This window comes from Pestalotiopsis fici, assembly GCF_000516985.1.
Source record: "Pestalotiopsis fici W106-1 unplaced genomic scaffold PFICI_Scf_12, whole genome shotgun sequence".
NCBI classification, from domain to species: Eukaryota; Fungi; Ascomycota; class Sordariomycetes; order Amphisphaeriales; family Sporocadaceae; genus Pestalotiopsis; species Pestalotiopsis fici.
Genome location: NW_006917102.1, coordinates 1,690,675 through 1,714,607, shown reverse-complemented (window position 1 = coordinate 1,714,607; position 23,933 = coordinate 1,690,675). Strand labels below are relative to the sequence as shown.

At 49.9% G+C, this 23,933-nt stretch overlaps 9 protein-coding genes across 9 annotated transcripts in view; 5 read left to right on the top strand and 4 right to left on the bottom strand.

The window, feature by feature from the left end:
• Positions 1-178: 178 nt before the first annotated feature.
• On the top strand, positions 179-1,687 carry PFICI_14260 (uncharacterized protein; the record flags this gene model as incomplete). The annotated part of the gene is made up of 4 exons (XM_007842841.1): positions 179-781; positions 843-915; positions 997-1,397; positions 1,553-1,687. The coding sequence occupies 4 exons, from the start codon at positions 179-181 to the stop codon at positions 1,685-1,687; spliced, it is 1,212 nt and encodes a 403-aa protein (XP_007841032.1).
• Positions 1,688-3,841: 2,154 nt separating this feature from the next.
• Positions 3,842-6,469, top strand: PFICI_14259 (uncharacterized protein; the record flags this gene model as incomplete). Its single annotated transcript, XM_007842840.1, has 1 exon — positions 3,842-6,469. The coding sequence occupies one exon, from the start codon at positions 3,842-3,844 to the stop codon at positions 6,467-6,469; it is 2,628 nt and encodes an 875-aa protein (XP_007841031.1).
• Positions 6,470-7,155: 686 nt separating this feature from the next.
• Positions 7,156-8,238, bottom strand: PFICI_14258 (uncharacterized protein; the record flags this gene model as incomplete). The annotated part of the gene is made up of 1 exon (XM_007842839.1): positions 7,156-8,238. One exon carries the CDS (start codon positions 8,236-8,238, stop codon positions 7,156-7,158), a length of 1,083 nt encoding a protein of 360 aa, XP_007841030.1.
• An 853-nt stretch (positions 8,239-9,091) lies between these two features.
• Positions 9,092-9,984, top strand: PFICI_14257 (uncharacterized protein; the record flags this gene model as incomplete). The annotated part of the gene is made up of 3 exons (XM_007842838.1): positions 9,092-9,298; positions 9,378-9,610; positions 9,675-9,984. 3 exons carry the CDS (start codon positions 9,092-9,094, stop codon positions 9,982-9,984), a joined length of 750 nt encoding a protein of 249 aa, XP_007841029.1.
• A 389-nt stretch (positions 9,985-10,373) lies between these two features.
• PFICI_14256 (uncharacterized protein) lies at positions 10,374-11,372 on the bottom strand (the record flags this gene model as incomplete). The annotated part of the gene is made up of 5 exons (XM_007842837.1): positions 10,374-10,492; positions 10,560-10,831; positions 10,911-10,958; positions 11,016-11,208; positions 11,273-11,372. The coding sequence occupies 5 exons, from the start codon at positions 11,370-11,372 to the stop codon at positions 10,374-10,376; spliced, it is 732 nt and encodes a 243-aa protein (XP_007841028.1).
• A 1,091-nt stretch (positions 11,373-12,463) lies between these two features.
• On the bottom strand, positions 12,464-14,221 carry PFICI_14255 (uncharacterized protein; the record flags this gene model as incomplete). Its single annotated transcript, XM_007842836.1, has 6 exons — positions 12,464-12,623; positions 12,685-12,851; positions 12,908-13,222; positions 13,276-13,534; positions 13,601-14,136; positions 14,195-14,221. 6 exons carry the CDS (start codon positions 14,219-14,221, stop codon positions 12,464-12,466), a joined length of 1,464 nt encoding a protein of 487 aa, XP_007841027.1.
• Positions 14,222-14,976: 755 nt separating this feature from the next.
• Positions 14,977-16,004, top strand: PFICI_14254 (uncharacterized protein; the record flags this gene model as incomplete). Its single annotated transcript, XM_007842835.1, has 2 exons — positions 14,977-15,707; positions 15,770-16,004. 2 exons carry the CDS (start codon positions 14,977-14,979, stop codon positions 16,002-16,004), a joined length of 966 nt encoding a protein of 321 aa, XP_007841026.1.
• A 781-nt stretch (positions 16,005-16,785) lies between these two features.
• Positions 16,786-21,823, top strand: PFICI_14253 (uncharacterized protein; the record flags this gene model as incomplete). The annotated part of the gene is made up of 9 exons (XM_007842834.1): positions 16,786-18,106; positions 18,165-19,343; positions 19,411-19,737; positions 19,800-19,909; positions 20,077-20,212; positions 20,265-20,694; positions 20,772-20,957; positions 21,027-21,107; positions 21,187-21,823. The coding sequence occupies 9 exons, from the start codon at positions 16,786-16,788 to the stop codon at positions 21,821-21,823; spliced, it is 4,407 nt and encodes a 1,468-aa protein (XP_007841025.1).
• Positions 21,824-23,381: 1,558 nt separating this feature from the next.
• Positions 23,382-23,933, bottom strand: part of PFICI_14252 (uncharacterized protein) — a gene marked incomplete at both ends in the record, with an annotated part of 1,931 nt that continues 1,379 nt past the window's right edge. The window contains one exon of the mRNA XM_007842833.1: positions 23,382-23,921. Coding sequence (XP_007841024.1) covers positions 23,382-23,921 — 540 coding nt within the window. The remainder of the gene's footprint in view (positions 23,922-23,933) is intronic.

Sequence of the window (23,933 nt, the reverse complement as noted above, 5' to 3'; positions counted from 1 at the left end):
TAAATCAAAAGATGAATCTCTTCAGTGCTATTTTTTATCTAGTAGCCTGGCTTTGTATCGGTAAGCCAATCTGCCTTGCCCGGCGATGAGCTGAGCTAATCAGGCAACCGTGTTAGACCATGTGGCGGCCGATATCCAGGCTTTGCCGCTCCCAACGAGCTGCAGCGGCGTGGCGGCAATGAGATACCAGTACAAGGCAGCCTCAGGCTGGTCAGTGGTCAAGGTAGCCGGCAATCTAAAGCAGGTCCGAACCATTGTCTTTGATCCGCTGGGCAACATGCTCGTGTCAGAGGCCACCAAGGGCATTTCCGTCCACACATGGGGCTCCAACGGATGCATCAACAGCAGCTCGACTCTCATCTCCCTCACGTCTTTGAATCATGGGCTTTCGCTTACTCCTGACGGAACCACTCTGTACGCCAGCAGCGAGACGACGGTCTACTCCTGGACTTACAACCCGGCCACGAGGGCAGTATCCAACCAAAAGACGGTCGTCAAAGGCATGGACACTGGCATTCATTCCACGCGAAACGTGCTGGTCGTGCCATCGCAGCCCAACATGGTGCTTGTCCAAGTTGGAAGCAACCAGAACTTGGACACGGCTGCAGCCAACAAGGCCACTGGCCGCGCCATCATCAAGATCTTTGACATGAGCAAGGCTCCATCTGCTGGGTACACCTACAAGACTGACGGCGAAGTCTTTGCATATGGACTGCGCAACGAGATTGGTTTCACGACTGACCCCAACGGTGTTGTCTGGGGAGTGGAGAACAGTGGTGATGTAGGACTCCATCTTATGATTGATTGAACGACATTTCGGATCAGACTAACAGAAGAAATAGGATTTTACCCGCACAGTAAACGGCGCGCGTACAGACATTCATAAAGATAACCCAGCGGAGAAACTCAATAATCGTATGTAACTTACCATGATGCCGTTTGATATCTAGTCGTCGCACAGCTTTTCAATCGCTGACATGGAAACCATCCATCTAGTGGGCGACCCTCTCAAGGACAGAGACAGGTGGTTCGGGTACCCGACCTGCTTCACCGTCTGGGACCCGAGCCTGTTCAAGGACACGACGACGCTCAAGGTCGGCGACCACTTTGTGCTGAGTCCCAACAGCACCTTCAACGACGCGAGCTGCAACGCGCAGGCCGTGGCGCCGCGGCTGTCGTTCCAGGCGCACTCGGCGCCCATTTGGAACGCCTTTGACGCCGACGCCACCAACATGTACGTGACGTTCCACGGCTCGTGGGATCGCCAGCCCCCGACTGGCTTCAAGGTCGTCCAGGTGCCCTTTACCAAGCTCGCCAGTGGCCAGTATGACCCCGTGGCCCCCGCGACGAGCACCACGGGCTACACGGACGTGTTGTCGGCGACGAGCCCAGAGTCGGTAAGCAATCTCCATCCTTTCCATGCATCTCTTCTGGGATGGCTTTAGAGCATATGACTTTTCTCACAAGGTACCACGACATAGTGGCCTTGGAGAACCAAAAAAAAAAAAAAGGCTCTTCAGAGAATCACTGTAGCTAACAAATGATGTCGTAGTGCACCGCCAATGGTCTGACGCAAAGCAACTGTTTCCGCCTTACCGCATCTACTTGGGACCCGGCCGGTCGGGGCCTCTTTGTCGGCAGCGACAATAGTAATGAAGGAGAGATTTACCTCTTGCACAAGAACTAATTCATGTGTTTTATCATCTATTGGCTCCTCTTGATGACGCTGGAGCCTTTGCTTCAAGCGGCGGGTGGTGTATGTATATATGACTTTGGTAGCATCAATTGATCCTGATGAGTCAAGGCCATCTATATACACTCGAATATTGAGTAAAGTAGCGAAAAGCATTTTGGTGTCTTCATACATCGAGGTGTTGGAGACCGGTCGCTCCAATGGTATGTCGCACTGCATCGATATAAGGTCATGTCGTGTTGCCAACAGGCTGACAGGTAGAAGAAGTCTTGCTAACAACAGCAAGTGGCCCATGGTTCTACGAGCTTTCTTGTGAGTAGGTAGCACCAGAGGAATTATTTACCAAAGTCTCGGAATCATGTTTGAGAAGATTAGAGGACACAAGCAAATAGACTTGTACCAGCATACACACGCTCGCTGGCTGCATGTGATAGGACAGTAAAAGTCGCCGCACTAGCGTAACGGCAATCCGTAGATGGTGGGGGGGGTTTCCGCCCATTTCATCGCGGGTTGAAAAGTTAATGCCATGTCTAGAACGTTCCGGTTCCAAACAGTTCATGGGCAATTGCTGAAGAGAAAAAGGATTGAATTTGCATTATATTGCCTCCTCACAATGGAGAAGCGGCCGCGGAGGGCGGGGCAATGCAAAGCAAAGCAAACAGTTCAGTGTGGTTTGGCAGAAAAGTTAGAGGGTTGACGCGAATACTTTTGTCCTACTAACCTGTTTGCCTGCTCACTGTAGTATACAGAGACTGTGTTTTAAAAATAACACAGAGCAGCTAGAATCAAAAATGGGAAGCGACTTAAAACGCAAAGGGGGGGAACAGCTAGCGAGGGTAATGTACTGTGTAGCTGGTAGTAGGTAACCTAGTAGGTATGGGAGTAAACTTGAACTAGGATTTTTCGTCTCACATAAGCGGCTCGCATGGGCATAGACCACTTTCCCTTATTAGCCATGGGCCATTGGCATGGCTTTTGTTAGCTTGACTGGAGCTTCCCGAGGACGTGGCACCGCCCTTTTAGGTACCTCATTCGACAGCTCCCGAGCCTCCACTGGCCTCCACTGGTGTGTACGCGTGTGTGTCTGTGTTTCTACTGCTCTTCTTGCCTCCCTTTTCCCTCCTCCTCCTCCTCCCCAGCTTTTCTTGACATCTGATGGAGCTGTCACTGCGCGACAATAGGTGGGTGATATCGGCGATTGCGGCTGAGATGCAAGGATTTGCTGGCGGGGGTTTGGCTGGCTGACTTGTTGGAGAGCTTGCGTGTTCACTACTTGTCGTCTGGAGCTCCCGGGCTTGTCGCATCCAAGAATCCTTCTCTCACGTCAATCGGCCGCCCGTATGTTCTCTGTCGCCGTCTTCGCTCTGCCTGCCTTCAATAAAAAAGTCCTACATTAGCGAGAACCATACTCCCATGCCACACCAAGGCGCACACCTGAGATTATCAAGGGACGTACCAATCGCACGAAGCTTTCCGCTAGGCCACAGGGCTGGCTGTCATGGCCGCAATGGCTAAAACCGCTATGCGGTCTGGACTCTGGACTGGTCCTAAACCATAATAAGATTACAAGGTTATCCAAGTATATCAGCCAATCACCGCGTATCGGAACATGATGGGGGTCTGTGACGGCTAGGGATTAGGTACGTCTTGGAGGGTTGGTTACCCAAAGAAACCCCCCCGCCGACTCACCCACGAGGTTTGTCTTTGTGACACAGCATAAAAGAACTGTTCGTGGCCGCACCAGTAACCGATACAAATGTAGATGAATGTAGCAAATGCCATATTTGTGGGAAGATGATCCTCCTCCACTTTTGGGTTTACAATTTTGTTCCTTTTCTTGTTTCCTCTCCTGGAAATCTTACCAAATCCTCAAGTGCAAACGGTGCGGTCAGTCATGGTCCGAACGCCTCCGGCTATCGCTTGAATCTGCCGAGTTCGTAACAGGTAAGGAGGCTGACGATCTTAGCCCATTTCTCATTTCTTTTCATTTGAGAAATTCCATTGTTTCCCAATATCAAAACCTCACGAGAGCGTCAGCGTTCCCGTCGACTAACAGTTCTCTAGTTTTCTAGTTCTGACCTCTTTACTTTATTTTTGGGTGGACAACAAACGTTGCGAGCTTTAGTATGCCTTTTTAACGACAGCGTCATGGCTGGACCAGAAGACTGGAATCGCGCGCAGGCCTTCCCAGGCCAGGAGAGCCGGGTCATTTACGGACACCCGACCATGACGGGCGTGCCAGCAGCTCGGCTCGAGGGGGAAGATGCAAAGGCATCGGCAAACTACAAGGATCTCAGCACTGTTTCCGTGAGCTCAGTATCACAAACCGGCGACTCTACAAATCCTTCGCAGCGTCCCGTGTCGAGAGAGTCGCGAACATGGCTGCCGATGCAGGGCGCCAACGACTCGACTTCTCCGTCAGGTGGCATACATGATGCCGCCTTGATCTCTCCCCCCTTGGAGTCTCCCTACAGTCCTCCACCGGCTACTCACATTTCTTCGCAAATGTCGTCGTTTGCCAGTCGCCGGCCAATGCAGCCCATGGAGTTTGAGGACAGTCCCGCAGCCTATATGTCTTCTGGACCAGGGTTCGGGAGCGCATATGCTTCGCCTTACACTCCCCGTGAGGCATACCACCAACACGGTCGGTCCACAACCGAGACCTCTCAGGCCTATCTTTTACAGACACCGCCAGTAACTACAGAATGGACGCGAGAATCACCCACCCCGCCGCCATATAGCGCTGGCCTGCCACCAAAACAGCCCAAGAGGTGGTTCGTGTGGCGGCCAGAGTGGATCATGTTTGTTTTCCTCTTGCTGGGTCTCCTCGCCGCCGTGGGTCACCACATCTTCTACAAGGCGTTGGACGATCGGTTGGCAGATAATCAAGTGGCCATGTTGCGATATGGTACCATATTGGCGTTCGTGGCCAAGGCGGGATTTGTTGCAGCCACGGTAACTGCCTTTCGACAGCGCCTCTGGGTAACGGTGCGGAACAAGATTCTCAGCGTCGGCGCACTCGATTCCCTTTTTGCCGCAACAAGCGACATTACGGCCCTGTGGAACCGGGAGATTTATCACAAGGCCAAGATCGCCATGCTCCTGGCCGGCCTTGTCTGGATTACGCCGCTCATAGTCATCTTGACGAGTAATACCCTGACTGTGAGGCTGGTCAACAATATCGTGGATACAAAGTGCCCGAGTGTGCGGACTTTGAATTTCACGTTTGAGGAGGTTGAGAACTTTAGAAAACCAACCAAGGTCAATGGTTTATACGGCCTGTCTGTGAACTTATGGAACGCAACGACCTTAAACGACAGTCTTCCCGGCTGGTACGACTACTATACTGCTCCACACGACCTTTTCAGAGCCACTGCCAGCTTGGGAATTTTCTCCAAGAAGGTTAATGCCGTCGAGACTATAGCACACGATATCTGCGGTGTTGGCTGGAACTGCTCATACACCATTGAATTTGTTGCACCGGGGTACAAGTGCACCGAAGTAGCCAATGGTGTCAATTCCGCAGTACAGAACTTGGGCGATTCCACGCCGCCATTCAATACAAGCTTGCTGCTGCCCGAGGGACAATATAGCTACTTTGTGCACTCGACCGAGGGTGACTATTCCACGGCGCAGCTCAAGGAAGTCTGGCCGGGAGGAATGCCGCTGAATTCGACACCTTCTTCTTGGCCCGAGCACTTGGGTGCCTTTCGAACGGAACCCATTATTTGGGCCGGCTACTCGGTCATGGTCAACCAGAGCAACCCTCCTGCTAACAACACCGTAGCGGGCTGGAATGATGCATTCATTCCCAAAATATTTGCCTGCGAGCATTACGAAACACATTACAAGGTCAACTTCACCTATGAAGGCAAGGACCAGAGCACGAAAGTCCTCGAGAGAACATTCTTGTATCCCGTGATGAACACAACGTACCAGCGCGGCGTCGATGCCAACGACGGCACCAATGACAACACCACCGCAACGCCTGAGAGCAACTACGTGTATCCCTATCCCATGTCCAATGTCACCAACACCCGCCGTTACCGACGACTGGCATCTTTCCACTCAATCGGCTTGACCCTGCGCGAAGTCATGAACGGAACGGTGAACTCGGCCTCGGTCCCGGTCCCCAATGCCAACACCAAGGCGCTCCAGACCAAGTTGCTCGATCCCAAGAACGAGTGGTTCGCGTACCCAGACCTGCAGACGCGCGTCCAGAGTTTATACGAGGACATCATCTTATCTATGCTCTCGAATCACATGTTGGTGTCCGTAGCGTGGGCCGCCAAACCCTGGGAGATGTCGGGCGACGAGCCGGGTAACCAGACGACACTGTGGCCCTGCACCCGGACGCGCTGGGAGAACCGCTACCATTACGTGCTGCGCGATCTGTGGATCGTCTATAGCTGCGCCTTTGCCTGCGCCATTGTCGCCGTCATCATGGGCACGGGCGCCGTGCTCGCCAACGAGGGCCGCGTCTACGACACGCGCTTCTCCAGCATCGTGGCCGCGACCCGGGGCCCCGCGCTGGAAAAGATGGCCTGGCACGAAGACAATGGCTCCGATATCCGCAAGATGAAGGTCGGCTACGGCTTGATTCACCGGGCTCGGCCCCTCGATGCCGTCGCCGAGGACGAGGCGGCGTCTACGGGGGCGTCGACGCCGCGGGAGACTGGTGCGACGACGGCACAGCAGCGGCCGCGGTTCGGCTTTGGGCTCGAGGGTGATGTGCGACAGACGAAGCGAGTGGGAAGCTTTTTCCAGAGGACTTGATCTCTTGAGCATCAAAGAGCTTTTTCTTGTTTATATAATTGAACATTAGGTGGTGTATAATACAGGGGTCTACATAGCAAGCGTATAAATGTCTTTATTGTTTTTGTCCAGATACCCAGCGTTGCATCCTGTGTCCACTCTAATTCGTAATGCTAGCTGCCGTGCCGTTCAACCCCCGGCCTGTCCAGCCCTTAGTAGCGTTTGAAATACGCGTATTTTGGCTGGCTTCATGTCGGTAAATTTGCAACCATGATACAAAATAGACATAGTGCTGAGTTTATACAACGGGCCCAAAGAAAAGAAATTCCCCGAAAATTCCGCAAATTGGTGTCTTTTCTCTATATTCGCCCAATAGATGCGACATACGACATTGTATTTTTCAGGTATATCCACGGTGGTGTATGGAGAAGTCAGGACGAGGGAGAGGGCTTTCTATATAATTCTATTCATCAACCGGCCTTTTTGTAATTCTAACTGATGGCTTGCAGACAGTCTCTCAATGTCCATCTCTACTGTAACGCGTGTCTTTTGCTTCAAGTACACGAGTCGAATGTGAATCCAGAATCACCTCGACATGGAATATATCTAATAGACGGCCATCTTGCATTCAATACCTGTCAAATGTGATTTCCATGAGTATCACATTGCAGCTCATATTTTCAACGTTCTGCCGTACAATGAAAACCTCAAGCGAAATGTATACCTTCAACAGGCAAGACAATGGGATTACGCAGGCCCTCTGGCCATGAAAGCCACGGGTCCCATGCAGGACCCAGTAAACGCTGTATGGTATGTAACAGGCGCGGCCCCGCGTCTCCAACCTGCCACAATGACCTCCCATAGTGAAGCAGGATAGCATAACGACCCAATATTGCAATCGCTTCCGGAACTTGGCGCGCCAATAATTCGATGAACAAATCGGGAAGCATGATGGACCACAAGAAAATCATGCGCCGGCCCGTTTCCGACCTCGTCAGGTCCCTCAGGTTGGCAAAGCCCGTTTCAATCAACCGAAGTGCCGTCTCGCACGATGCTTTTTCCTCGTCATTCAGGCCTGTAGCGTGAAAGACGAGATGCCATAGCGTATCTTCCAATTCATAAGGCTGGTCATAGGTAGCGATGCCGAGGCCCCGAATCATTAGTGGCCCGAGTTCAGAGCCTAGAAGCACATTCCAATCCTCCTCTGCAGCCACAGCTCTCACGCCGCGGTAGATGCGGATGCCCTGAACATATCGCTGGAGAAAGGACGAAAAGTCAAGCCCATGGCTATCGAGCGCGTCGGCTATAATGTGGCGCCCCAGAATGGAGGAAAACAGCAGCCGGGCACATATATTGTCCCGATCGGCATCCCGCGTCGACATATTGAACAGCTCAATTGCCTTGGTCTGTAGTTGCACGGCCTGGCTGCGATATATTGCCGCGTCGCTCGGTCGTGTTACCGACAAGTGGCATGCGGATATGGCCAGGATTTCGTGCATCAAGAATGGTGCTTTTAGAGCGGTTTGTAGCACCAGCTTGGTCGCGGGCTCCTTGATATGCTGATCGAATTCGGGAACGTAAATGTCGAAACTGAAATGGACAATAAGTTCCAAGTGTGCCATGTTTAGAGAATCATTACTGATCTCCTGTTGACCATTTTCTGAATCTCTAGTGCGTGGCGCCTCTGCTGCATCTGATTCATCGCGTGATGGAGTAGATTGATGCTCCTTGCAAGTTGTCAGTAAAGAACCGCGCGATGAAAGACCAAGATGGTGAGAATACTCATACATGATGCTTCTTGGTAGGATAAGAGCAGGCTCGTTCGGCCTTGGTACAATTGATACATGTCGGGCGCTGTTCATCACACTTGATGTAACAGCGGAAGATTAGCCATTGAGCATTCTAGTCTTATGCTTACAGCAAAGAGCTCTAACCTACGCGAATATGACGCCTTTTGCACTCGGAGCACCCCTTTCTCGACTTCTTGTGTTGGCGACGGATCATGATGTGGACTCTCTACCCCCCGGTTTCAACTGGTTTATAGTGTAGACAGCCGTATACGCGTCAGCCGAATTGCATACCATGCCGTGGTGTAAGGAGTGAGAACGACATGGATCGGCACTTGCATTGGCGGGATCATGGATGATAGTTGGTGGAGTTTAAGCCCGACCCTGGAAATTCTGCAGCCTAGAATTAGACGGGTGTACACAGTAGAGGCGCCCGACCCGCATCGGTAATTCCCGTCACGGTGGCAAAGGTCAATGACGGACCAGGACTTAAGTTGACCGTACTATAGTAGTCTAGCTAAAGTAGTAGCATCTTAGGTACCTGACTACCGTCAACAGGGGACTGGATTTGCTAAGGGCACGGCACCTAGAATTTTATAGAGGTTATCATGCAAGGGGGGCGGCTGTATCAGGAGCTGGAATCCCTATTAGTGCCGTGAACACGATCAAGAGACTTGATAATTATTTTCTGCGCGCGCGAACTTTGCACGCCTTTACTCTTCGATGAACTTATCTTTTACCTGTTTCATTGTATCACGTTCACCACACGCATGTTAGAGGTTGAAATGCTTGTCGACAAAGATCGAATGATAATATTATAAATACTTCAAACTTGGCCGCGACGATAATGCACAAGATGCACACCACCGCGACACTTGCAGATCTGGTCAACAACCATTCAGCACCTCCAGCAGCAGCAGGAGGAGCATCGTCAAAGTGGCATCGTGCCAAAATAGTCCTTCGATTGCTCTCATTGGCACTGGCCATTGCTGTTGCAACCGAATCGATCCTCCTCCTACCGATTCCTGTGCCTATTACCTCGCCTCTCTTCCCCCTTACTCTCGTACGTCCGACTCCCAGTAATCTGTTGAACGGGCTGTTCACGCTGCTCGTCGCGGCTTCTAACGGTTGCTCTTTAAAAGGCCGTTGCTTGCATCTCGTGGGACGCCACCATTCTGTACACAATGCGCCTGCAAAAGTCTTGGATCAGCGAGGCCCTTCGCATGCACATTGCCATTGAAACCTTGCTGTGGATCATAGGGTTGATGGCGACAGCAATGCAAATGGCGTCCGTCACCATCAGAAGACAAAACAATCCAGGTACAAGTACCTCGGGTAAAGACCTGGCGTTGGCGGCAACGCTCTGCCCATTATTGTGAGTACCGCGAACCCCGATTGTTGTAATTTGACGACTTACATCTATGTGAACGAAACTTTAGTATTCTCCATTTTACCCTGTTTATTCGAGCGTGCTCCGAGTCGCGGCGCCGCAAGCGAGGAAAGCAGGTCCAACAGCTCATACGAACCTTGCTTCAGGAGAACGAGCGAGGAATCAGTCTTTCCACGCTATCTCCCTCGAGCCCTTATCAACAACCACCCCCAGTCTACGAATCTGATCCGAGTTACAAAATGTCCCCGATTAGCGAGCTCTCTACACCCACGGCCGTTGCGGAACTTCCTTCGGTTATTGAGCCGGTGGAACTCCCTGGCGACTTTGACTATATCGGACACATGCGAGTAAAAGATTGAAAAAATTGTACATAATATAAAGATTGTATTTTATCAACTCGCGTTCCAAAATGATAGAATATACCATACGACGATTACCACAATGAGAAGACTTCCGAGGCCAAATGCTGCGTTAGTCAAGTCGGCTATACTATGACGTGTCCACTATGATTTCCAGGACTCGAGTTTGACAAAAGCGGTATAATTGATCGAGAATACTAGTGCTGACAAGAGACAACTTTCATGTGGAAAGAGAATAAATTCAGAGCGCCGCTCTGGAAGAAGGAGATCCCAACAAATTTGCCCACTACCTACATCATCCACAAGCAGCAGCTCCCAGCATTGTAGCATTGTGGTTATCCTTGCTCTGTGTTCTACCCCAACCGAACCACGAAACCAGTCATAACATTTCAGGGGGTGGTGAGATGGGTCTTGGCATCGATCATGTCAGTGACGCCAGTTACATTCACCAGCGTGACGGGCTCTTGCTTCTTTGTCCAACCCAGCGAAGAGGGCAGTCGTTCATTCTCTGCAAAGTCCTATTAGCTCCATCGGGATCTATCGAAGAACTGCCAACCAAAGAGGCGTGGGCTTACCAAAAAAGTACTCGACCCAAGTACGATTGACCGTTCCGGCAGCCATGTCACCAAAGACAATGATGGGTGCAGCGACCTCTCCCAGACTAAAGTGCTCGGTAGTCTCGGTAAATGTATAGTTTGGGTTTTGCGACCTGGAAGTGATCTGCCGCGCCAGCTTGCCATCAGCTAGCATTTGGGCCGTGAGGACTTCATTGGTCCAATAGACTCGGGTCGTGTCGAAGATGGTCTGATTAAAGACATGATTGTTGCCAAAGAAGGCGTCAGAACGACTGGAAGATTTTCGCAAAGTTAGTCGACGAATAACGTTGTTGGAGCAGATCGCTCATATGGGGGCGAGTATGTTCTTACCTCATGCTTGCGTCATGCTCGAGAACATTGTGTCGATTCAGATGGTCGCTATAACATCATGTTAGAATGTTGAGAGTCTTTTCATATGGTATGAAACAAACGTACAGGGTGAAAAAGGTGGCATTGGGCTGCGGGTTGGCAATGACGGCTTGCTCCCACATCAATGACGCTAGATCAGGATCAAAGTTGATGCCATTACCGAGCGCGGCGACGGCGTTGGCTTTGGTAATGTTTCTTCCGTCATGAGGGAGAAAGCCATGGTTGGCCAAGGTGTTCATCATTGGGCAAGGACCGCGATCTATCAAGATTGTGTTAGTGTCGAGTGGTTTCTGGTAACTCCCATGGAATATTGAAGACCATACAATCGTTTGGTCCTGCAGGTGACCACGATGAGTAATCTCGGACTTGATAGGCATCGGCCAATGCCAAGGCAAATGCGAGGGAGAATAGGTTGGTTTTCATTTTCAAGAAAGAAATATATGCCAATCAAGATTTTGTGATATCAAAGCCAAACCAGCGTTTTTTTCTCTCTTGGTAATCGACTACAACTGTGCGTGGCTTGAAAGGGTTCATATACGATTTTGGCTGGCCTCGAGCATGTCGTTTCTCCGCCATGATTCATTTATAATACATGCTGAGCCCTCACATTCTCCTAGGTGGAGCGCGGTATGCGCTGATCGACAACTCTGCCCTCGTGTATAATACCGAGACATGGATAGAACCCAGTAATGAGGACTGAGGGCTCCACGCGAAGCATCAAAGGCCACCTGGGAGGTAACAATCTCTAGTGCCTTGGTCGTATAAATTCTAGGCAACTGCTTAATCTAAAGCTTGTTCCGTCACATCAGAGTATTAGTCCATGTTTTGTTGTTTGCTTGTGTTCGCCTGCATATCACACCACGAAGAGACTGGAACAAAAAGCAAAGGACCAATATCAATGCACCCCGACGTTGCTGCCAAGGCGTTGACATATCAAAAACTAGAATATTAGAGCGACCCCTCCGAATCCCTCCTGAAATTCATACTAGTACTTGAGCATGCAGCTTGCAGAATAAGTGGAGATACGCGTATAATCCCTGCTCAGCGACCAAGCGGATCAACGGCCGATTTGATGGCCCCGCCCAAACTGCTACCGAATGGGGGCTTAAGGAATGGAAATGCCGAGAAACTTTTGGATGGTACCTATGTAGTATGAATCGCTGCAATTACGCGTATTTATAAAGGACGTGCGTAGACACGAAGAGGGAGAAGGAAAGAAAAAGTAGGAGACCATTAGTATGGCTAGGTGAGGAGACAATATGGCCGTTTATTCGGGAAAACACAATCACACGAATTTGCTAGCTCGAAGATTAGTACTGTCATGGTGTACATTTTAAGCTTTGAACTATTCAGAATATCATGATGTTGGGACTGTACTAGCTTTACAAATTTGATATGTGTGAGCAGATGATGTAGAATGATGTATGCTTTAATTATTTCGCCAGCTTCCAAAAGCTTGTGTGCCGTGTCCTATTTTCAATATTCACCCATGACTGTGCGTGCTCTACCGTGTATCAACGTCCAACAGGCGTCAAGAACACATCTAGAGGACCCTTATTCCACAAGTTGAAGACTTTTTGTTGATTCAGCCATTCTCGGCTGTGTTCAGCGATGCGAAGGTCAAAATTCCAAAGTAATCGTGCCAGCACGAGCCGTGACTCCAAATAGGCAAGACTGTGACGCAATTAGTTTAGTAGCTGCAAAAGAGGTCGAGATATAACACAAGCAAACTGACTTTCGACCCAAACAGCCTCGAGATCCAAGGTGAAAAGGCTGGAAAGTGGCGCGGTCGTCATTCTCAAAGCCTTTTACGTCGAGGAACCGCTCGGGATGAAATCCAAAGGGATCTGTCCAGTACTTCTCTCTATGATAAATTGCGTACTGGTGTATGGAAACGACGGACTGTGAAGCAACGTGAGCACGTTGCAGGTTTGTGAGTTAATCATGGAGAATCATACCGATTCTGGAACGTGCCGACCACATATCAGGGCACCACCCTGGGGCACAACTCTAGGGAGACCAAGTGGCACCGGAGGATAGAGCCGCAGCGCCTCGTTCAAGCAAGCCATCAGGTAAGGCAGCTTGGTCACTGTCTCGTGACTAATCTCTCCCTCTGCTTGAAATGCATCTCTTACCTCGTTCGTCAAGGTTTTCAGCGCATCTGGATTTACTAGAAGAAGGAATGTCACCCCCGATAACAGTGTGGCTGTAGTTTCCGACCCGGCGATGACGAGGACACTCGCGTTTGCTTGCACTTCTTGCAATGTAATACTCTATTGTAGAGAATGAGCACAATCTAGAGACGGGGACAGGCAGAATAGCATACCTTTCCATTGACCTCTTTCAGTAGACCATCCACCAGGTCCGAACGCTCCGACTCTCTTGCGAGTCTCTTGGATAGTTTCAATTTTGCCATTTCAGCGTGTTTGCGATGCTCATCCATCATGCTTCTGGGGACCATCATCAGCATCAGCTTTTGCAACGACGACCAGTGGCTAGTGGCCTGCAGGACTGTCCCAGCGCGGGCCATTTCAAATATAGTTTTCACCCATGGATGGTAGTCGGACTTCTTAAGACAGCCAAAACTGCGGACATGTTAACTTAAGCTCTCGACTATGACCAAAGGCGCAAAGGGAGCAAGGGCGTCTCACGGTTCGCCAAACGCCAAGTCACCGATAATGTCAAATGTCGTAAAGTTGAACCAGGCCGCAAGATCCACTGGTTTCTCACTGCCAAAGCAGTGTTCATGTATTCGTTGGATGAACAAGTCGATGTATTGGTTGATGATTGGCTGCTGGGCCTGCATGCTTCGATCGCTAAAACCATGAGACATCAACCGGCGGAGGCGAGAATGCTCTTCCCGGTTCGCACTGACAACATCTACAGGTCCAAATGAGACAGGTCGGTAGAAGTGATCGTACTTTTCCATTTCGACACGGGACCCGTGATGATGACCCATGATGTCTTTCCAGGCCTGAGGGTGAGAAAAGGCGAGCTCGTTTGGGGCGATGCGAACAACATCGCCATATCTCTCGTGAAGCTCGAGCATGTCAAACGTCAATGTTCCCATGATTGACTTGTAAGAATAACCCAGCCTGCTAACTCGCATAAAGAGAGGGCCAGGGTATGCACTCAATGGGTGCATAAATAAATTGTACGTGGCATAGCCACAGAGGTAGAGCAACACCTGAAGAGTACTCAATTAGTCGTGATTCAGAGTATGAAGCAGTTGATCTGAAACGTACGAAGCCAATCCCGATGCCCCAGAACATGGCTGTGTCAAGCATCCCGAAATCTAGAACCAAGAAGTTCAGGGTGGTGTTGAGAATTGAAGGAAGTGAATGATAACATGCATTGGAATTGACAAGAAGGACGTACAAGTTATTTTGGGATATGCGGCCCCCATGGAGGGCTTGGACTATCTAGATAACCAAATCTGACTCGATACACAATCTTAGGGAGGGCCAATAGAGCGAATCAATGCCACGGCTAGATCATTGAACGAATAAAATTATACGCGTATCCCCACTTTTATCAAACATTTGGAAAATGAAAAGTCGTTGGCCGTGTGGGTATACCGGCACTAAACTCTAACCACTAAATGCGCCCGAATCGGCACTTTTACGCCTTATCCTATAGTTGGCAGTGTCGGTACTCGAATACGTCCTGCTAAAGAATATTGCCTAGAAATGTCACTGAAAGACCGAGCTTCGACGGCACAGCCGCATGGTTCAATACCAACTAACGATCGTCTTGCAACGAGTCGAATCGTGAATACGCGTTCCGCTTTCATGCTGAGAGCCGCACTGCTGCGCCTTCTTGATGATAATATCTCTTCATTCTCGATAGAGATAGTTCATATATCAACTCAATAATGACATATAAAGAGAACAAACATTGCCACGTAGCAAGTGATGAGTTCGAATAGTCAACATACAACACACAATTCACAAGCCAGACCACCAGTTCTTTCAGTCACTCACTATTCTCTTTCCTAATTCAGCAACTGCTACTCTGCACTTTCAAGATGGCACCTCTTTTCATGCACAATAACTTGTTGGAACTCCAACGGCGTGACGAGCAGGTGATGTCGAAACTCTACTTGTACGACCCCTCACTCGCCGCTGCCTGCATCTTTATTGTACTCTTTGCCTGCACGGCCGTGGCGCACCTCTTCGTTCTCTTCAAGCGTCGGACCTGGTATTTTGTACCCTTCTTGATTGGCATTGGCTGCGAAATCATTGGCTATGCCGGGCGCGCCCTGTCGGCTTCTCAGACGCCCAACTGGTCCGTATTTCCGTACGCACTGCAGTCGCTGATGCTGCTTATTGCTCCCTCCTTTCTGGCCGCCTCCATCTACGGCATGCTCGGGCGCACCATTGCCATGACCAGGGGCGAGGCCTACAGCCCCATCCCGCCCAAGAAGCTCACCAAGGTCTTTGTCACCAGCGATGTGCTGTCTTTTCTGGTGCAGAGCGGGGGTGGTGGCATACTCACCAATGCAAAGTCGCCGAGCAGCATCCAGCTAGGGGAAAAGGTCATCATTGTTGGTCTCTTTATTCAACTGATTGGGTTCATCTTCTTCATTGGTGTGACGGGGACATTCCACAAACGTATCACGCAAGGGTCGAGGACGGGTCCCGTGAGCGTAGCCGCACCATGGAGACGGCACATTTTCATCCTCTACGGAGTCAGCGCCCTCGTATTTGTGCGGTCTCTGTTTCGCGTCATTGAGTATTGTCAAGGTTACGATGGATAGTAAGTACAAATTTCACTCCTTTTTCCTGTTAGTACGGTTTCTAACTCCTTGACTTCTGCAGTCTGCAGACGACCGAGGTGTTTCTCTACGTTTTCGATGCAGCTCTCATGTTTGTCGTCACGGTCGTACTGGCCATTGACTATCCCAACGGCGAAGAGACGGGGTTTGAAGAGGTCAAGTCAGAACCAGAAGGGCCTCTGGAGCTGCGCAATCTGATACCTGGCAATGTTCACAGCATGCAACAGTGGGAGGGACCTTCTCCTACAGCTTATAGAGGGCAGAGCGCGAGAATCTAATTGGAACACTCCATGGGAGACGAATTAGCACTGGTGTGCTTGATGAAGGAACTAGCAGGAGGAAATAGAGTGATAGTTGAACACAGTTTGTGCCTCAGAGTATCAATTCAAATGTTTTCCTGAAGATTGCATGGAATGTTATGAATGGTTTCACTGCTAAAGTCCTAAATTCTAGTCTGGAGGCGCGGGCTGCAGGATTCTTGCACCGCAACAAATGCGCATCTTCTGATGCAATTGGCATGTAGTTGCGCCTGTTAAGTGACGAATTGCTTCTCACCTCTGATAGCGTAAGCACCTTGGTACGTTGCCAGATCGCAGATAATGGAACTCGTATACTCGAGTGTGCTGTAGGTAAAAGTAAAGATGGGCGGGGTCAGCAGCGGTTTCATAAATCAATCCGGCAGATTTAAATTCGTAAATCTTGCGAAAACGGCAACAGACGACTTATTGGCTCTAGTGCTCCAATTCAGGCACCAACCCCCGGTACTGGCTACTGTAACGCCCGCTGTGGAGGTAGGTGCTAGCTGGCTGTCCAGGTATCTGATCATGTGTTTCCCCGCTGAAGGCAATCAATTCTCCTGTGTCCGTCTTTCGCGTTATGCTGCTGCGCAACCTGAAGTGCCATTGAAAATGCATGTGGCTTTGTAGGCCCCTTCAAAGGGCACATTCTTCTTTTCAGCGCTCGTGTCTGTCTGGTACCTACATTCCAGCTCCCCAGGTCCTCAGTGTTCCTCTCAGTCAGGAAAGGTATCAACCACTTACCTACTACGCTACGCTTGCTATGGCGGTGCAATGCGATGACACGTTCGGGCCTGTGGTAGCCAGCAGCTGCCGCGGGGGATTCGACTTCACCTTGCTTTTCGAGCAGACCGTTTTGGGCATCCTTCCAGCTGCGATATTCGCCCTCTCTGCCGCTTCGAGACTCTTGTATCTGGTCCTCCATAGTACCGACGCCAAGACACATGCTGGCTCTCTCCGCCTTCTCAAACTTGTAGGTTCTCTACCCTGGTCCTCGCTCCAAGTCTCATGTCCAGCGCTGAAGATCTGCCACTTCAAGGTCACTGCTACCATACTTGCTGCTCTGCAAGTTGCCCTGCTCATTCTCTGGTGTAAGGCGCCACCGTTGAATCGCACAGCAGCTTCATTACCGTCGGCCGCCTTGAATCTCTTCGCCGCAGTAGAGCTGCTAGCCCTCACGTGGGTCGAAGATGTAAAGTCGGTACGACCGTCCTCGCTACTAAACATCTATCTGGTTTCCACCGTATTCTTTGACGCCGTCCAGGTCAGAACGCTGTATTTACAGAGCCCCGCTAATACCGCTCTTGCTGCTGTATTCACCTTTACCATTACCGTCAAGTTGGTGCTCCTGTTCTTAGAGGGACAGAGCAAGACTACGTCTCTCACGCCACCGTACCAAGGCCTCCCACCAGAGTCAACTAGCAGCATTATCAATCGTAGTTTTCTCTGGTGGGTCAATGACTTATTCTACAGCGGACTTCGTTCAATCCTGACCTTGGATGACCTATACGTGCTTGATGGCAAGCTAGCGTCAGCTCCTCTGCATGCTGCCATTGCGCAGGCCTGGCAGCGCCGCACAAAACCGGAGCGTCGCTTCGAGTTCCCGTGGGCAGCATGCCGTGCGTTATGGCGCCCGCTACTTCTGGTCGTCTTCCCACGCCTTTGCATGATTGGATTTACCTTTGCCCAGCCTTTCCTGATTTCGACAGCATTGGGGCTGCTGTCACAACCATCGGACCAGCAGTCGACCAACAATGGCTATGGAATTATTGGCGCAACTGCCCTGGTATACCTTGGACTGGCAGTTTCTACTCTGAACTATAATCAAAACCTTTATCGATTCGTTACCATGTTTCGTGGAGCTACCGTCAACCTCATATACCAACATGCACTATCCATTTCTTCCAATGCGTACGACGAATCTGGAGCGTTGACCTTGATGAGTACGGATATAGATAGGATAATCTTATGTCTTATCGACGTAAACGAATGTTGGGCCCGCACCATTGAGGTCATTGTCGGGATGACATTGCTGGCCCTCCAGCTTGGATGGATCTCCATTGTTCCTCTGGTGGTGGTCGTTGGTATGTACCCATATTCTGAAGCTATGAATAAGAGAAGATCTCTCGGCTAACCTTACAGTCTCTTTCTTTGGTGCTACGAGGATATCTAGTACCATTGGCGCGCGACAGAAAGTCTGGATCGATGCTGTACAGAAGCGCGTCAGCATCACTGCCTCGGTATTGGCCAGCATGAAAGCCGTCAAGATGATGGGATTGAGCAGAATTCTCACGACTCTGATTCAGGATCAAAGGGTAGAGGAGACACACCGAATGGCAAATTTTCGGTGGAGCATTGTCGCACAGAATATGGTGCAGAACCTGCCATGGTTTGTTGCTCCTGCCTTGACCTTTGTTATATACGCTGCACAGGCACACGGGCAAGGAGAACCGTCCATAAATACGACCCAAGCTTTTACCGCTTTGTCAATCATTACGCTTCTCACGGCCCCCTCTGCTAAGCTCTTGAGCGCCGTTGTTTCGACAGCCGCCAGCGTAGGCTGCTTCGACAGGATCCAAGATTTCCTCCTTGCTGCTCCCAGGCATGATCAGCGACGCGCCACAACTTGGTCAAACACCCCGATATCCATTCCGAAAACTGAAAATTTCCAAGATGGAGACATTGAAATGACTACCTTGATGCAGGATAGTCGCAACAGCGGGTCAGATCCCACAGTCGCCATTGCCGCCACATGCTTATCCGTCCGACCAACTTCTTCGGCAGAAGTAGTTTTGACCAACGCCCATTTTATCATTCCCAGAAAATCTGTCACTATGATCATTGGACCGGTCGCCTCCGGTAAGACGACCCTGCTCAGGACAGTGCTTGGTGAACTCAAACCTGAGGATGGAAGCTCCATCAGCGTTGCGAGCCGTCGGATAGCCTATGCTTCCCAGACACCTTGGCTCCCCAATACATCCATTCGAAATGCCATCGTTGGTCCGGAAGAGATGCAAGCTAAATTCGATCATAGCTGGTATTCCAAGACCCTCTTTGCCTGTGCACTGGATTGTGATATCGGCCTTCTGAAGGATGGCGATGAGACTTGTATAGGTGACGCTGGTGCTGTCCTCAGTGGCGGCCAAAAACAGCGCGTGTCACTGGCACGTGCTGTCTATTCTCGGGCCCCGATCATGCTTCTGGATGATGTGATTGCTGCCTTGGATGTGAACACCCAGGTTACTGTCATGAGCCGCCTCTTTGGAGAATCCGGGCTACTGCGGAGTTTCGATAGTACCGTTCTATTCGTAACACACTCTGGTAGGCTTCATCGTTTCTTTGAAAATTCTTTGCGGGGGTTTCGGAAAGTCTAACATAGCCTTCATAGCTCGGTTCCTTAGCTACGCGGACAAAGTTCTCATTGTGTGCGACGGACGAATTGAAGACGGTGGTTCATACGGGAATACCGTTAGCAAGGAAGTGGCACGTGTGCTCCCCTTGGCTGATGACTCAGATATACAGCCCCAAAGCGAATCGAAGACGCCGACTGCAAATGAGGCGGCTGCTCTGGTGGCAAAAGCCAACCAGCATGACGATCTCTCTAGAGCATCTGGTGATCTCAAACTGTACAGTTATTATTTCAGATCCATTGGGTTACTTTCAACTTGCACACTGGTTGGTTTTGTTATCATGAACGTTTTCTGCAACAGCTTTGGTCGTAAGTACTCCGTTGTGGTTCAGGGGAATGTCGAAAGACAACGAGATGCTAACGACGAGTAGAAATCTGGCTTAACTGGTGGACCGATGATGACGGCGGCCATATCGCACTATATATGAGCATATATCTCGCCCTGGCAGTGATGGCAGTTGTTGGAATGGGAGGTTACGTATAGTACGTCATTCTCACCAAGGTCGCCTGCATATCAGAGACTGACATGTGCATCACCGTGCCACCCTCATATTGATTGGACCTTCTACTGCGCGCAAATTTCACGAGAGGCTCTTAAATGTCGTGATGAGGTATGTTAAAAGTCTTCACGATGTTTAACAGTAGGAAACTCATAAGTGCGCAAGGGCCCCCCAATCGTTTTTCTCGGCAACAGACACCGGCTCAATATTGAACCGCTTCAGCCAAGACATGACCATCATAGAGGGCCAATTACCCACCGGTGTTCTCATTACAGTATCAAGTGTGTTGAGCTGTTAATTTCTGAAGAAAGGTTTTCTAACCATTCGTCGCAGACCTCTTCGAATGCATATCTTGCGCGGCTCTAGTTGCCACTGGCTCCTCATACATGGCCATCAGTGTGCCTCTACTCGCCGTTGCCGTTTGGGCTCTTCAGCACGTCTACCTTCGTACCTCTCGCCAGCTACGACTTTTGGATCTCGAGGCTCGAAGCCCCCTATTCACCCACTTCATGGAAAGCTTGACGGGCTTGGTCACCATTAGAGCGTTTGGCTGGGAACAAGCATTTATGGAGCAGAACTACAGAAAGCTCGATTACTCCCAAAGGCCATACTATCTGCTATATTGTATCCAAATATGGCTCAACCTTGTCTTGGATCTTATAGTCGGTGCGGAGGCCGTCCTGGTTGTTGGTCTTGCCATCTGGTTACGAAGCTCCACCAGCGTGGGCCTGCTTGGTGTATCCTTGAACAATGTTTTATGCAAGTCTGTCCAGCAACACATGTCGCCTATCTAGGGGAAGCAGAGCATTGGCTAACGTGCCTCTAAAATCTAGCCTTTAGCTCATCGCTGTCGTCGCTAGTGTCGGGATGGACAATGCTGGAAACCTCTCTCGGCTCGATCGCACGATTGCGAGACTTTGAGGCTACTGTCAAAGCAGAGGATGATGTTGAACAGACCCGTGGACTGCCCATAAACTGGCCGGAACTTGGTAGGATACAACTTCGAAATGTCACGGCTCTCTATCAGTAAGATTCTTCACCTATATTCACCTCAGAATTTTGAGGCTTCTTAGACTGTTGACCATCATACCATAGTCCCGGTGTTCTAGGAATCCAGGATGTCAGTTTGGAAATTGAGCCTGGCCAAAAGATAGGAATATGTGGACGCACAGGAAGGTTAGTGTGAAAGACTTCAAATAAGCCCACTCCGTGTTCCTTTGCAATATCATGCAAAGGCAAAGCTAACATTTCGTAGTGGTAAAAGTTCCTTCATTTCAACTCTTGTGCGGCTCCTCGACATCAATAGTGGCGCCGTCCTGATTGACAACGTCAATCTCACCACTATTTCCGGCGACACCATTCGCGAGCGCTTATTCGTCATTCCCCAAGAGTCCTTGACTTTTCCGAGCACCCTCCGCCGCAACCTTGACCCCCATAATACCGCTACCGACGCGGCCTTGACTACCGCCCTTCTCCGCGTTGGTCTGCACGATCTCCTTGCAGCTTCTCGTGGCCTCGACACGGATATCACCGCGTCGGCCTTATCCGCAGGCCAACAACAGCTTCTGGCGCTCGCACGATTGCTAGTAAAGAAGGACATGGAAATGAAAGTCAAGGATCGGGGCGTTCTGTTGTTGGACGAGGCGACTAGTCATGTAGATCAGGCTGCCGAAGAGGTGCTACAGCGGGTTGTGAGGGAAGAGTTTGCCAATTTCACCGTGATAGCGGTAGCGCATCGATTGGACACAATTTTAGAATCTGATGTCATTGTTGTCATGGATGCTGGCAGGGTAGTGGAAGTTGGGCAGCCTAGGGAGTTGATTGAGAAAGGCCAGTGGTTCGCGCGGCTTGTCAAGGCATACACTGGCGCTACAATATCTTCCCACGAATAAAGAATTGAGTCCCTTCTCATGCCAGCGACCTTCCACTACATATCAGTCACCCAAGCCGGACTCGAGACGTCAGTGGCATGGACCTGACATTATGGCTTACTTACATCGGGCAGAAAATGCGACGAACTGAGCAACCGAAAACGGACTGAAACAACGATTTGTCAATAATATATGCAGGAAATTGTACCGAGAACAGAGCCGAGAAATATGACCTTTCATCACGAATATGCTTGGCCCCAGGAGAAGATAGCCTTCAATTTTCTTGTTAATGGGAAGAGTAAAAACGGAGGCGACTATACATTAAAGAGGGAAGGGATTTTTCCGTGTCGAAGTATCTGAAGTATCTCGCTGGATCGGGCTTTAGTACAGTATAATAAATTAACGAGTGGATGTGAAAATACATTTCCTCTACGTGTTCAGTCATGTTTCATATGCATGACATGACTTTTCCTCGCTTATCTTAAGCATAGCCGTTGGCTAAATGTCCCATCGCGTGCGCTTTGAGTCGTTCAGAGTACCCGATTTAATCGAGAATCCGCAACCTCTTTAGAGATAATCCAATGCCAGCGCCGACAGGAGATGCGATATATGTCCTTCAAGCAGGACGTAGTCAATGTTGAAATGCATGCCAGCGCAAGGCCCGCTACACCTCTCCTAGCGATAATAATCTTGGATTTCTCTCTTAGAGTCATTTTCCAGAGATTACCCAAAGGTGATAAGCGACGCAAAATCGACGGGGGAAAATAAGAAGGATACTTTACTTCAGCAAAAAAGATATTGGGAACATTTCTTACCGTGCCGAAAGCAACCTATTCGGATAATTGCTCGCAACCCGACCGCGGATGAACGCAGTTAATCGGCTCCGACAGCACCGACAAGCGCCAGTTTGATTGCTCGCCACCCCTGTTTAATGGTGCCTCAGTTATGCGAGCGGAACCAAAGTTGCCCCTCCATTGTCAGCTTCGGCCACGACGGGCCACGAAAATAGCACTGGCGACCTGACGCAGCAAAGTTTCCCCGCCAATAATTCATGAATTATAGAAATTGGCGATGCCCCACGGATGATATCAAGAACCAAGTATTGCGTATGGCCCTACAACATTATCTTGGTTAGCCCTTTTATTCTTGTTATTATAAGAGAAGATATAGCTCATGAGGGTTTGGTATGCTGGGGCGCAGGATTATTCGTGCAAAATCTTAGAACTGCTTTCGAAATCGATTAAATATGCTAACTTCTCATTCCCCGATTTTATAGCTTTCATCTGTGATCACCTTCCTGAGATAATTGGGGGGCGAGGGTTCTTTAGTTACTTGCCTGCTCACTCCACGAAGTTATATTTATCTAGTCAGATGCTCACCAATCTATTCCGTAGCGTACGTTACAGCCGACCTCGGCATCACAGAGAGAGAGTATTTTGGACTCGAATGCTGCCAACTTTCCGTCATTTCTACAACACCACTCTAGTTTGAGTATAATAATGACTGTCTTGAGTCTCAATTTCATGACCAGGTAAAGCCTAAACGTTCTCAATCCCCTCTTCTTTAGTCGTAAAGAAAGTTATTCTTTGGGGTGAACCACTGGAATGGTAAGCGTAGAGTCGAATTCGCCACCGGTGTAAACAATGTGTCTGCCTACATTCTCATCGTCCGGCTCCACCTTCGTTACATCTTCCACCTCGGGGTACGACAGGTCATGGCCGGCAACCCTTAGCATGATACCCTCGCCTTTCGCAAAGACCATTCCTATAGGCCAGAGGGTGATTTCCAATTTCACCATGCTGCCTGGCTCAATAGCTTTCAACTTATCATGCTTGTAGATAATTTCTACGTCTGTAGAGTTTTCTTCGTCCTTGCTCACAATATGCGAGGCGCGAAGAAGCCCCTGAGGCCCGAGGAATTTGACGATGTTGGTGTTTGGAACCTGTTCCACGGGTACGGGGCAGGGGTAGTTGAGATGCTCGAGCAGTTCACCTTTTGCTGAGATCTTTCGAATTTGCACAACCACATCCAAGTCTCCCATCTCAGCACATGACATCCAAATGCTAACTTTGCTGTACCCGATAAGCTCGGTGTCTTTGGCGAAGTACAAGGTAAAATCCTGGACAGATGT